Here is a 13039-nt window from a genome sequence, read left to right as displayed (position 1 = left end):
TCTGCCTCTTGCCCGAAGTCAGCTGAGATAGGCTCCAACTTCGCCGTGAACCATATGAAGACAAGCGGTATAGAAAATGGATGGATGGATGGATGGATGGATGGATGTGTAGCTTGTCGTTACAAATCTATACAGTGGATGGCATCGGGACACACCTCATACGCACACACCACAACTGAGATATTAGTGAGATATTAGTGATATATAGTGAGATATTAGATGTACAATGACGCGTGACGTTTAAAATCAGTGCACACTTACATGGAGCCCAGGTAACATCAGGGATCTTTGAAAAAAAAATTTAATTGTAGGCAAGCATGTCTACATCAAAATTAAACTTGAGTCAACAGTTTTTGAAAACCTGGTCGGATTTTTGCGTCATGGCCAGTTATGCAAAGTAGACAATGACGTCATCTGCCCCACCCAACCCACAGCCACAGATAGATTGCAGTCATGTGGGCAACACTGAATATTACTGCTAGAACATCATTAAAAACTAAATGTAGAATCATAATAACTTTAAGTAATCAATCAGGGGGTGTACTTGTGACTCTTCATGTTAGTAAGTCGTTATAGCCAATTGTATGCTTCCATTTTTATGGAAGCAGTCTGGGGAAAGCAATTTTCTGTTCTATCAAAGCAAAAACTTGACTGGCACTGACCCTTACCCCCATCACACACCTTTAAATTGAACTAGAACAGAGATTGTTTGTTTTAGTTATAACATCAGTGATCTCTGACCTCACTAATGTTCTTCTGTATGTAGAAAAAATATATATATATCCCAAAATCTTGTAGAAAGCATCCCCAGACAAATGGAAACAGTTATTACGCCCATGGTTCCTACAGTCCTAATTGTACAGTTGTATTGGTGGATACATTATACACACAAGGAGGAAAGTCTGACAGTGTTTTTCCAGTTTTTACTATTATTCTCATTTTTATTCCCTCCACCCGGCTGATTGGCACCACATCTGCTCTTCTTCTCGTAAAAACCAACCAACACTTTCATTTCTTATGCTCATCCTGCAGCCAGCTCAGCACTCCGGAACGCCAAGCTAGCTGGCCGAGTATTTTCAAAGTAAACTGAAGTTTGATTTTTTTTTTTTATTTTGTGGACGTGTCCTGCTTTGTGACTCAGCTTGTGTGCAAAGCAATGCCAACCCTACAAAAAAATATTTTCATGTCCATGACTAACATTCTGGACGCAATGAACACAAATGAAAAAGAAGATGAATAACAACAGGGAAGGGGAAGCACCGGAGGGAGAACCTCCATAAGGGTCATCACTGCCGGTTATATAAAATGTCAGGCAAGTGACATTATTAAATAACAGCATGGGAACAATCGGGTCATTATGAACATCCTGGTCACCATAAAAGTCTTATCCTATTACACGTCTTGCCCTTTAAAATGTGTGCAGGTTATGTTCAACACTCACACTCACACACACACACACACACACACACTGAGGAAGAAGACAACAACTTACAGTAAGGGTACTTCAACAATCAGGTGCACCAGGTTGGACAAGAGCTCCTCAAGGAGGTCCTCATGGCTCGATTCTATAAGACAGGTAGGAGATGTTATAAAAGACACGCTGGATTTCCCAGTTGACCACGAGAGGGCTTGGATTACCTTTTCCCGACTATAACTAACCCTCCAATTGGGCTTTCATTGAAGGTCAGCGAGGTTTACATAGAAATATCACATTCCACTGTGTGAGTGATGGTCGTGAGTCACACAACAAGCATGTTAGCCTAGCAATTTTCATCTTTCTGAGGTAGCATCAAAGCCCTAACAGAGGTGGGACATAGCCTGTGTGTATATTCTGCATTACCAGGCGGGGCAGCACCTGACACTCACCTCCCACTCTCTTGTGTTGAAAGCAATTGCCAATGTTCGACACGTACGGTATTGACCCAAAGTTGTTCGGAGCCACAGGAGCATAAAAGCTTTTCTTCCTGTCACTCACACACACACACACACACACACACACACACACACTCCCTGGAGAAATGCAGCCGTGACACACTGTAAAGGCCCTCTCAACTTAAAGGTTGGGCAAGGTTGGACGTTATTAAGTTAATTTTAATATAATGAGTGAATAAATCAATGTCAAGCAGGGTCCTTTTTTAAAATTATTATTCTTTTTTTTATTGTGTCTATTACGCAATTAAAAATACAAATAAGTAATCGAGGACAGCTCTGAAGGGCTGGTCTCTGTGTCCCTGAGGGGTGTATGCGTGTGCTTGTACTGTATATGATAGGGATGTGTGTGGATGACAGCTAACGATGCAATTAAAATTGGGGGACAGCTAAAGTACGGTGGGCCCCTCACCTGCCCAGCCCCCCCCCCAAACCCTAAGTGTGTATTGTGCGATTAAAATTGAGGGGCGACAGAGTCAGTGGCATGCCAGGGGCAAAGGAGCCTCCGCAGGGCAACTCCATTCCCCCGCTACACCCGACTGTAGACCACCCCCCAAAGTCCTATATGTTTGTGAAGTGGTGCAGCGGAACAAGAAGGACGAGGGCCCCACATGCCCACCCCCCAAACCGAGCGAGGGGGAAACCAAGGACACATGCAAGCTACGGGCCGCAGGACACACCACAGGCCCTACCCGGCCCGCCAGGACGCCCAGTCCGGTCCAACGTACCCCCAGCATCCCCAACACCGGTGCCCCACCGGAGGCAGCATCCACAGCGCCACCCCCAAACCGCCAAACACCATGGACCAGCCACACACCCCAAGGCAGGACTGCCACCAGAGCAGCAGGAGCCGCGCCCACGCGGCACACACAAGCACGGCAACCACCAGAGAACAGGGCCCGCAAGCAGTGTTCTATACAGGCTTGTCTTATTTTCTGGTCAATAACTCGTTACATGTCCAATTGTGTGATTGCAGGTTGCTTTGCTGGGATAATTATTGTGTTTACAGCTGTGATGCGGCCATTTTGCGGCATTAAAGAAGCTACAGATTAGAGTGTACTCTGGGAATTCAGGCAGTCAAATAACTCAGAAGTCAACCCAAAAATGTCAATGAAAACAAGGACCAAATGTCAAACAAGAATCCAGAATCCAAAAAAAAGGTACAACACTGAAACGGCACAATGTCACCTGATCCCTTTCCCCTTCGAGCGGCTTTTAGCTTTTTAAGAGTATACAGTCGTCCCATCTTCTATACCGCTCATCCTCACTCGGGGCGTGGGGGTATGCTGGAGCGTAACCCGGCTGACTTCGGGCCAGAGGCGGGGTACACCCTGGAATGGTTGCCAGTCAACCGCAGTTTATCGTGATTAATTGGTTCCAGACTCCAAGTCTGGTGCTTCGGTGGTGGTCTCACCGGACAAGGAGTCATCACTTACAATACTACAGTACATTCACAAGCTGGTGGTCTGAATGGCTTACACTGTATTTGTACTTTAGTTTATTGAAACATTTATATGCTGGAAGATTTTTAATTTGGGCAAAAAATATGTACAATTTGCTTAAATGTGAATATTTTTTCACGAATAATAGGCTGTCGTCAAACATGACACAGCATCATTTATTAATTAATGTTTGAAAAACCACGAGTGAGGGAGCAATGTTGGAGCTGCAATGTAGCCAAGAACCACCGCACTCTCTCACAATGACATCGGTTATAAGTTACAGCTCATCGATGACATCTATGACACATTTCATTGTAATTTCTGATGAAGTATTTGTCTAACATTGTTCCGCACTTCCATGAAAATGTACTATACTAAATGGCTTTGACACCTGAATACAGATTTATTCTCTTTTACATGAGTTCTTATGTGAAAAGACATCTAAACAAAACAGAGATCACACAAATTGTCCTGGCTCCAATGTACTGTATATGTCTTTGACTTACCTGATGTTTGTCACACAACCTGTTATGCATGGAAATTGTTATGTTGATAAACTGATACCTCTACTTTATTACAATGTTAAACAAACATTACATTTTTGTTAAGAATGCCTGCAGTTAAAAGTGCTATTATACTAGCTTGGAGTCGACAGTCTAGTTGCCGTAAGCAGGACTTTCTGATTTTCCAATCCTTCTTGGATGCATCACAAGTAGCAGAGTGACAAATAAAAGAGTTGGGGAAGATAGCCTACATGTTGTTTTGTCAGGAAAACCATCCAAGAACCTGACTGGTTGTGACAAAGATTTTAGTCCATGGATCAAAATACATCACTTTTGGGTTTGACACAGTGGCTACAAGTCATTATTATTATGTCGGATTGTTTCCCAGTTTCCATCCCCCTTTGACAACAACTTCCTGTCTAAGACCACCTCTGTGTGAGTGAGTGTGTGGAGAGAGAGTTCACCTCCACAGGAGCCTGGCGCCCTCTCCTGGTAGCTGAACTGCAAGTGCAGCTCCTCCTCGCTCATCTCCCGGATGAACACCTTGAGCAAGCAACGGATCATGAAGAGAGCATTGTGGGCCTGCCAAATGAACAGCTGACTGTGGAGCAGAAGTGAAGCACATCGGTCAAGTTCAAAGGTCAACCTCTTCCATGTTGTTATTAGCGCAACCATCTTCAATATGTTAATGCTCACTCTTGGCATTCTGTGGAGATTTTCAGCTCTTTGGTTCTTCCCAGGAAGATTCTCACCAGAGCACCAAAGTTCCCAGTTCTGGGATTGTTTTCAACTGAAAAGAAAAGAAAAGAAAATTGAGACAACTAGCCTGCAATATTCATCAATAACTGTAATAAAGAGAGGCAACATACTAAGGAGTTTGGCCAGCGGCAAAACAGCCTCTTCCAGCAACTTGGAGTCAGCACTGTTTAAAAGTAGGAAAAAAAGAGAGATTTGTATATACACCATGGCTGGGTGTCTGTTTTTACTCACCTGCCGAAAGTATCCAGCGTTATATATTTATTTATATTTTATGGTTCCTTCAAGTGTTTGGCAGTTTTTGATCAGGAAATGTTCCACGCTGAATACAGCAGCACTGTCTCTATAAAATGTACTGCATGTTGCAAGAGAATGGTAAATTACCTTTTCAACTGCCATTTTAAAGAAGCTAAAGGCTAACTAGACAGGTACAGCCAGAGCAAATAACCCTGATGAATCATTACTTAGGTGGTGGAGAGTTCCGCAAACATCCTGTCTGAAAGATTATAGAAGATCCTGGACAGAAATCTTAAAAGCACACTCCTTTAAAACTGTTGGGTGTTTCAAGAACGCATCAGAAGAGTACATTTCACACAGATAATTCTGATAAAAGCTCCAAATGGGACGTTACAGGCAATTTTATTACTTAATGCAACTCAATCAATCCATCTAATACTATTTGAAATGCTTCTGGCTCCACTGGACTGTACTTAACTGTGTGTGCGTGCCGTGTACCTGCTTGTGGGACTTATAACGGTGAAAGAGATGAGCTGATTCCAGAAGGGGTCATTCTCCGATATGGATTCTGTGCCCACCAAAGCCTTGAGGCTGGGATTGTCAGGCAGGTCACTGAGCTGGCTGGTGTTGGCTCCCATCTCCGTACTCAGCCTCACACCTTAATGCTTGTTCACTGGGCATATGCCAACTCCTGCGTGCGGGCGTAAGAGCACACAAAACATGACAAAAGTGCACTCATACGTGTTGAACAAATGGTTCATCTCCATGTTTACAACGGGTAGTCTAATTTTTCAAACATTACACCATTGGCAAAAATTAAATGTGACGCGTTAATATTGTAGCGTTCCGACACACAGCCTTGAATATTTTTTCCTAACTTTATTCTGACCTTAACACGTCAACAGCAGCACTCAGTTCCAACATCTCCAACTTGCACACCGTTTCTAAGTCTCTCCACACCCACACAATGTTTCCTCATTCTCCACCAATCACACGCGAGGTGCATTCATGTCCATCGGAACTCCTAACATCAACACAAAACACAAGCAGGTCGTTCTACTATACATTAATACGGTAAGCTGTCAACGGCACATGCCAGATATTTGAAGGTTTTTCAAAAACGTTACGGTATACTTACTTTCCCTGGTAAGTTATTTTATTTATTAAGGTTTAATTCCGTTACTAATTCAATTACTTTTTTGGGGGGGGAAATACATGGTAACTATAAAAGTAATTTGCCCAACACTGTTAACAACTAACGCTAAATCCGCCATCTTTCACTTTCATCTTTAGCACATGCAAGTATGTCCTCTAGTGGCTGCCAGCATCATGTGGGATGAACATGTAGGATGATGTGAGTAAGAAAATAAGTATTTTGTAAACCAACACGCTGCCCGTCTAACTACCGAATACAATACAGTACATAAATACCATGGTGACGGTATAAACGACAATGTGTAATATTATGTGTATCACATTATACGGTACTATATGACATACCATTGCTATTTAAATATTACATTACGTCCGTTTGGCTTATCCGGTGAGTACAGTAAATCACGTTAATGTCGCCAAGACTGTGACTGTCAACAAGCAGTACTCGCAGTGTCCCGATATAAATTTAAATGTCTGAGAAGCTTAGTCAGATGAGGAGTTGTTGCCATTAGAGGTAACATTAGCCGCTAGTTTCCCATCCGCTCAACGCCTAGCTTACCTGTCATATATGCTCCCTCGTCGCTCCTCTGTGGCTTTCGTCGTGCGTGGGACGGTGAAATAACCCCACTTGATTTTAAGCTATTTAAATGTATATCCGTTTATTACTGGGTGTACGTTATAAATCTCAACGGGCTTCAAAGGAACTGTCAGAGTGAAGTTTACTCTACATACTCCGAGCCTCCATGTTTTCCACGTCGCATCACGCTTGCGTGGTGACGTCATTCAGGGCGTTTACTTGCGTCTGACGTAGCGCTAATACTGTATGGTGTGTTTATTTCGTAGACAAACTTAAGGAACATCACATGGTTACATTTGCACAATACAGCATGTCCGAAAAGGAGAAGGAAGAAGTAGAGCGTATATTTAATAGTACCCCTTCCCTGTGTCTATTGCTGATAATTCATTCACACCATAAATTTTACTTGTTGACACTTAAAATATTTCACTTTCCTACATTTGTCATTTATATTTTTTTACTTCCTGTATAAAAAGAAAGGACGGTGTTTAAAAAATATATCAATAAGCAAACAGGAGTTAAAATTATGACATGATAAACCTTGTGCAGTGTTAAGGAATATACAGTAGACGCCCCTACAACGTAAATAATCCGTTCCGAGAACCTTTATGTTATAGGGTTTTTATGTTATACGAAGCGTAAAATACATGTAAATAGCCTAATCCGTTCCAAGATCTTCCCAAACTCACCCCTTTGGCACTTCAAAATATTCAAAGTCTACCAAATATGGTGGAAAAATATAAGAAAATGTTAACATAAGCATAGTAGAGTAACATTCCAATATAAAATAAGGTAATAAATAACATTACTGTAAATGAATAAAACTGAAAAACAAAAACAATCTTATCGTTCACGAGATGTCTTGATCAGGAGCGCAAGTGGAGGCAGGAAGGAGGAGGAAGACTAGCCTAAGTCGAAACACGACTCAAAGAGTCTATGAGTCAGCTGGTCTCACAGACAAACACACACGCACTACACGATAATGCCGTGTGCAAAATTTTAATTTGTAACTTAACTTAATTGTTTAAGTTAGTTTCAGGGGGACTACGAAGAGAAAGAAGTTTGAAGGGACAAGGCTGTCTCTCACACAAACTCACGTACGTGCTGTATAACTCAGCCAATGAGATGAGAGCGTAGGAGGTGCCCCAATAATCAGCCAATGAGATGAGAGCGGTGGCGGTGCCCCAAAAATCTGCCAATGAGAGCGTGATGCGTCAGAAGGCGTCACCAAGTGTTAGTCTGAACTTGCACGACTCAAGCATTAATAAAGTTGATTTAAAAAAAAGACTTGCACTGACTTGATGCTTTGTTATGTGGAATTTCTTCTGTAATACGAAGCAAAAACTTGACATACATTTTTTATGTTCAGTGGAATTTATGTAAAAGGAGGTTTATGTTATGCGAGGTACTACTGTATTCAGGTCGGCCTGTCCGCGCTATCTTGCAGATGGCTCCTCTCGAGAAGCAGGAGTGTCTTTTTCCCTAGAGAAAACTCTTACTTTCTCACCCTGAGTATATATGCCTGTATATGTCTTTGTTCAACGTTCACGTTCATACAGAGAGCAGTTTGACTGTTTCACTCTGTAAGGCTATGTAATCTAGGAGCTCCTAATAAATATACAAAAGACAACTTGGTTTCTCTAGACAATATTTATTGAAAGAAAAAATGTCCAAAACGGTGGGTACAAGTGGCCGAAATAACCTTCCTCCGTAGGGTGGCTGTGCTCTCCCTTAGAGTTAAGGTGAGACGGAGCACTGTTATCCGGGAGAAACTCGGAGTAGAACCGCCGCTCCTCTGCATTGAGAGGAGGCAGATGAAGTCCCAGACGTCTCCCTGGGGAGGTGTTCGGAGCACGTCCAACCGTTACGAGGCTGTCCCATGGGTAGAAGGCCTCGGGGAAGACCCAGGACACGTTGGGAGACAATGTCTCTCAACTGGCCTGGGAACGCCTCAGGATCCGCCTGGAGGAGCTGGAAGAATTAGCCGGGGAGAGGGAAGTCTGGGCTTCCCTGCTTAGGCTGCTGCCCTCACGACCTGACCTCGCGTAAGCGAAACTGTTGGTGAACTTTGTGATGATGACCGGTGTGGTGTTATTCCTGCCAGACATTGGTATGCATGAATCAATCTTGTTGATATCCAGATCCACACCCTCAGACTGCAGACAGTTGCCTACCTGTTGCTCTGTTGGAGCAACATCTTGTCCTCCTCTATTGTCAGCTGCACAGACATGAGACCTGCGTGTTATGTGAAGCTCAGTCACAAGGACATTGTTATGCTTCTCACACACCAACGACTCGAATAAATAGACATTAAATATAAACTGGGGCCGCACGGTGGTCTAGTGGTTAGCATGTTGGCCAACACAGTAACAGTCTGGCGATCGGGAAGACCTGGGTTTGAATTTCCCTTGGGCATTTCTGTGTGGAGTTTCCATGTTCTCCCTGTGTGTGTGGGGGTTTTCTCCAGGTACTCCAGTTTCCTTCCACATCCAAAAACATGCATGTTAGGTTAATTGGCGACTCTAAATTGTCTATAGGTGTGAGTGTGAATGGTTGTCTATATGTGCCCTGCGATTGGCTGGCCACCAGTCCAGGGTGTACCCTGACTGTTGCCCGATAGGCTCCAGCATGCCCGTGCGACCCTAAAGAGGAAAAGCGGTATAGAAAATGGATGGATGGATATAAGCTGTAAATTTATTTCCTTCATGATTAAACATGTTCGACTTAAAATTATTTTTCTATTCAGCATGGTACATATAATAATGGTTTACAAGTTAAAATATTTAACAATATTCTGACAAAATTAAGACAAAATCAGTGTTGTCTGAAACGTTCCACTTTGCAACGACATCAGGTAATATTTACAGTCTTATAGATGGAAAGCAATTGTAGAGAATGATCAGTCTGTCTTCTTATCTGCCAGTAAAGTTGATCCATTGACAGTGGCTTCTCCGTTGTGCTCAAGCTGAAAGAAAGAATGAATAAAATGTAAAAAAAATCAAATAAAAAATACACACACAAAAAAAATTTGGATCAACTTTAAAGGATGCAAACAGGCCTCTCACTATGTCATGTGAACGTTACCCCCAAATTAATGTATTTTATATTTACAAACAATGACAAATTATTGTACACATGAATACTCATTTAGGTCATAGATATTCCAACTGGTGGCCTGATTCCTAAAAGTGGCAGAGCACTCATGTCACAAGCAGTGGTCCCCAACCTTTCTTAGCCCATCGACCAGCTCATGTTCTGTCAAAATAAATCCCCTGATGGACAGCGTTTTTTAGGAGAAGGTCCTTTGACTAGCGTAAACATCTTGCTTGTATTTTAATTCATTATTTTTAAAATGTCAGTGTATGACACTGTGTACAAAATAAGAATAGCGAAGGGGGAAGTATGGCCTTCTCTGTTCTTCATTTTATGAAAAAAGGACCCCAGAAAATGTTTGTAAAATACTCCTGATATAGGTGGTTTATATTGGCTAACATGTATTGTATGCGTATTTGGGGTACTCAAAACACAAACTAAGAGTACAATTTTTATCCTATTCCACAATTGTCTTCACTCATCAACCTACCACCTTGGAAGTCCCGTTGCACTTTTCACTAACAATTGGGTCACCGGTCCCAGACTCTTGCACTGCTTCTTTGGTCCAGAATGTATTGATAAATGGGGAAATGAAGGGATAAAGGATGGGCTCAAGGAACCTCTTGTAGACCCACAACAGAACAGGGATGACAATACAAGGGATGCAAACCATGACTGCAACTGCAACAAAGAGATAAGAGATTATTAATTCTTCAGTTAAAGTTCTTTCGGTCCAATCACTAATTGCATTTAACACTAAGGTTATGTACTATGTTAATATCGCATTTATATGTTTACTGGACGTGTTACTGTATATCTACTATTACGTCAACTAGCTAGCTGCTAGGCTAACAGCAGCTAGCGTCTCGCTTAAACATCTGTTGAGGCGTTTTGATAATATGTAATGATAATTAGTTAGTAACAGCAGTACCTGAATGACAAGTCTCACCTTTCGGAAGATCGATCCTCACTAAACTTTCACACTTCACAGAATATAAATCAGGCGAATGTTATGAGATCCGCAAAGTATCTAGAAGCAAACGCGCACGCGCAGATTGTACTTCGCCCACAAGCGAATCCCTGAAGCGGAAGTTGTCATGCGAAAAGAAGTGAAGGCGGAAGTAGTGACATGTTGGGGCGCCTTCCTTCAAAACGCAACCACGTAATGGATTTCTGAATTATTACTCCGTGAGTTACATCTGCTTTTTAAATGAAAATAAAAACGAATCAGTGTCGTGTCGAGATGGTGAAAAGCAAGCTAGCTAATGTCAAAATTAAAGCAGCGATGACTTAGCTTTTTCCGCTAAAATAATTTTATTTAGAATGAAAACGTTTCTTTTGTACTGTTTCTGATATTTATTTCAGCGCCACAATGCCGCTATTGACGCATTCACAGTCTGACAATGAGCAATACGTGTTGGTGGCCAGTTTGGACAACGCCCGCAATCTGTCCAACATCTTGAAAGCCATCACTTTTAAAGACCACGCCATCTTCACAGCCACCCGCAACGGACTCAAGGTTACGGTGGAGGACTCCAAATGTCTTCAAGCCAATGCTTTCATCCAGGTGTATTTATTTTCATACTCCTTCTTAGCACAAGTTGTTCTTGTTGAATATGCTTGTGATGAATAACGCAACTCTCTTCTTTTATATTGCAGGCTGAAATATTCCAGGAGTTTACCATCAAGGAAGATCTGGTTGGCTTTCAGATCAACCTCACTGTTCTGTTAGATTGCCTTAGTATCTTTGGAGGAAGCACAGTACCCGGTGGTGAGCAAATGTGTCTTTGTTATTGGTCTGGTTGTGCCATCTTCTTCAGTGCATGTTTATGTATGTCAAACAGGAGTGTCAACTGCCCTGCGAATGTGCTACAGAGGCTATGGTTACCCTTTGACCTTGTTCCTGGAGGAGGGCGGTGTGGTGACAGTCTGCAAGATCAACACACAAGAACCCGAGGAGCCAATTGACTTTGAGTTCTGCAGCAGCAACGTGACAAACAAGGTAGCGCTCCAATCCCACTAATTGCATCATGGCGCATTTTCTTTTCTGGATGTTTGTCGGGTCTGTTACTGGCTCTTTATTCAAAGGTAATCCTGCTGTCTGAGAGTCTAAAGGAGGCCTTTTCTGAACTGGACATGACCAGCGAGGTGCTACAGATCACCATGTCCCCAAGCCAGCCTTATTTCCGGTATACAGCCTTGTGTTGAAAGGTTTAAGCGGACTTTGAATTGTATTTTTTTTTTTTTAGCAATCCAACCAGCGTGCTTAATGACGTGTTCTTCACTTTAGGCTCTCAACTTTTGGCAACTCTGGGAATGCTCATTATGATTACCCCAAAGATTCGGATATGATGGAACTGTTCCATTGCACCCAGACGCAAACCAACAGGTGAGTGTGGATGGTAAACTAAAAGCTGATAGCGTAGCGCTTTTGGGGCGGCATGGCTCAGGTGGTCGTTTCCCAACCTGAAGGTTGGGGGTTCGATCCTCCGTCCTCCCGTGATTGTGTCCTTGGGCAAGATACTGAATCCCAGTTGCTCCTGATGCTGTGTCATCAGTAGGTAAGTGTCCTGGCAGTGACAAAGCGCTTTGAGTGCCTTGAAGCTATACAAGCGCTATACAAGTGAAAGACCATTTAGACAGAAAATTTAACTCAACAGTGCCCCTGCTTCAAGACTGCTGTATATGATGAAGTAAAGACATGTCCAAAATGTGTCTAAAACAGATACAAGATGGCTTTGCTGAAACCGTCCACCAAAGCTTTGGCTTTGTCCTGCAAAGTGTCCGTGAGGACCGACAGCAGGGGCTTCCTGTCGCTGCAGTACCTAGTCCGGAACGACGACGGGCAGATCTGCTTTGTGGAATATTATTGCTGTCCTGATCAAGAGGTGGAAGAGGAGTGATCAGCTCGTCCATCCGTCTTGCTCCGAATGAGTTCAAATGTGAGGGTGCTGCTTCCACAGGGTTGGTAAAGTGGATTCTGGACTAAAACAGGTCCAAGCAAAGTGAAGTTGTGGGACACTTCCCACATTGTCAGTTATTCAGCACTTTTATGTTTAAGCGCGTTACTGCAGCGCTGCGTGTTTGCTATCTCTACCAAGGAGGTAATTTCATTGGTATGAGTTGATGGGTAGCTACTTTCCAAGGATGCTCATAGTAATTTCTGATTAAAATCCACATTGATGTAATAATAAAAAAAAAAATCTCTTTTTTTTTTAATGACCCAACATATCAGTCAAATCATATCTAGTTTGGATGCAGATGTGCCAAAACTGTCTGATCTTTTTATTACGGCATATAGACAACTGAAGTTAGAAATCCATGGCTGTAGACGACCAAAATGTACC

General features: G+C 42.6%; 3 protein-coding genes across 5 annotated transcripts in view; 1 reads left to right on the top strand and 2 right to left on the bottom strand.

Annotated features, from left to right (window-relative positions):
- dym (dymeclin) overlaps nucleotides 1–6795 on the bottom strand; it is a 69932-nt gene extending 63137 nt beyond the window's left edge. Inside the window, exons 1-6 of one of the 2 annotated variants that reach the window (XM_054756328.1) lie at nucleotides 6582–6795; nucleotides 5366–5558; nucleotides 4744–4796; nucleotides 4571–4664; nucleotides 4339–4475; nucleotides 1493–1565 (exon numbers count right to left, since the gene is read on the bottom strand). In XM_054756328.1, the coding sequence (XP_054612303.1) occupies nucleotides 1493–1565; nucleotides 4339–4475; nucleotides 4571–4664; nucleotides 4744–4796; nucleotides 5366–5505 (497 nt within the window). In that variant the 5' untranslated portion in view covers nucleotides 5506–5558; nucleotides 6582–6795. Of the gene's footprint in view, nucleotides 1–1492; nucleotides 1566–4338; nucleotides 4476–4570; nucleotides 4665–4743; nucleotides 4797–5365; nucleotides 5559–5756; nucleotides 6357–6581 lie in introns of those variants that run through there. The other variant, XM_054756329.1, reaches the window with a different exon arrangement.
- A 1468-nt stretch (nucleotides 6796–8263) lies between these two features.
- On the bottom strand, nucleotides 8264–10774 carry LOC129169747 (UPF0729 protein C18orf32 homolog). The gene is made up of 3 exons (XM_054756445.1): nucleotides 10642–10774; nucleotides 10183–10373; nucleotides 8264–9564 (listed from the first exon to the last, which is right to left on the bottom strand). The coding sequence occupies exons 2-3, from the start codon at nucleotides 10363–10365 to the stop codon at nucleotides 9499–9501; spliced, it is 249 nt and encodes an 82-aa protein (XP_054612420.1). The 5' UTR covers nucleotides 10366–10373; nucleotides 10642–10774; the 3' UTR covers nucleotides 8264–9498.
- On the top strand, nucleotides 10740–12914 carry rad1 (RAD1 homolog (S. pombe)). 2 transcript variants are annotated; one of them, XM_054756444.1, is made up of 7 exons: nucleotides 10740–10880; nucleotides 11058–11259; nucleotides 11352–11463; nucleotides 11537–11694; nucleotides 11781–11881; nucleotides 11983–12081; nucleotides 12418–12914. In XM_054756444.1, exons 2-7 carry the CDS (start codon nucleotides 11065–11067, stop codon nucleotides 12593–12595), a joined length of 843 nt encoding a protein of 280 aa, XP_054612419.1. In that variant the 5' UTR covers nucleotides 10740–10880; nucleotides 11058–11064; the 3' UTR covers nucleotides 12596–12914. The 2 variants fall into 2 exon arrangements, with proteins under 2 accessions (XP_054612419.1, XP_054612418.1); XM_054756443.1 differs by having other exon boundaries at nucleotides 10766–10854.
- The last annotated feature ends 125 nt before the right edge of the window (nucleotides 12915–13039 follow it).

The sequence above is a fragment of the Dunckerocampus dactyliophorus genome, chromosome 17 (assembly GCF_027744805.1).
Source record: "Dunckerocampus dactyliophorus isolate RoL2022-P2 chromosome 17, RoL_Ddac_1.1, whole genome shotgun sequence".
NCBI lineage: Eukaryota > Metazoa > Chordata > Actinopteri > Syngnathiformes > Syngnathidae > Dunckerocampus > Dunckerocampus dactyliophorus.
Note: the sequence above shows the minus strand (reverse complement) of the source record. Positions and strands in the feature narration are given on the sequence as shown.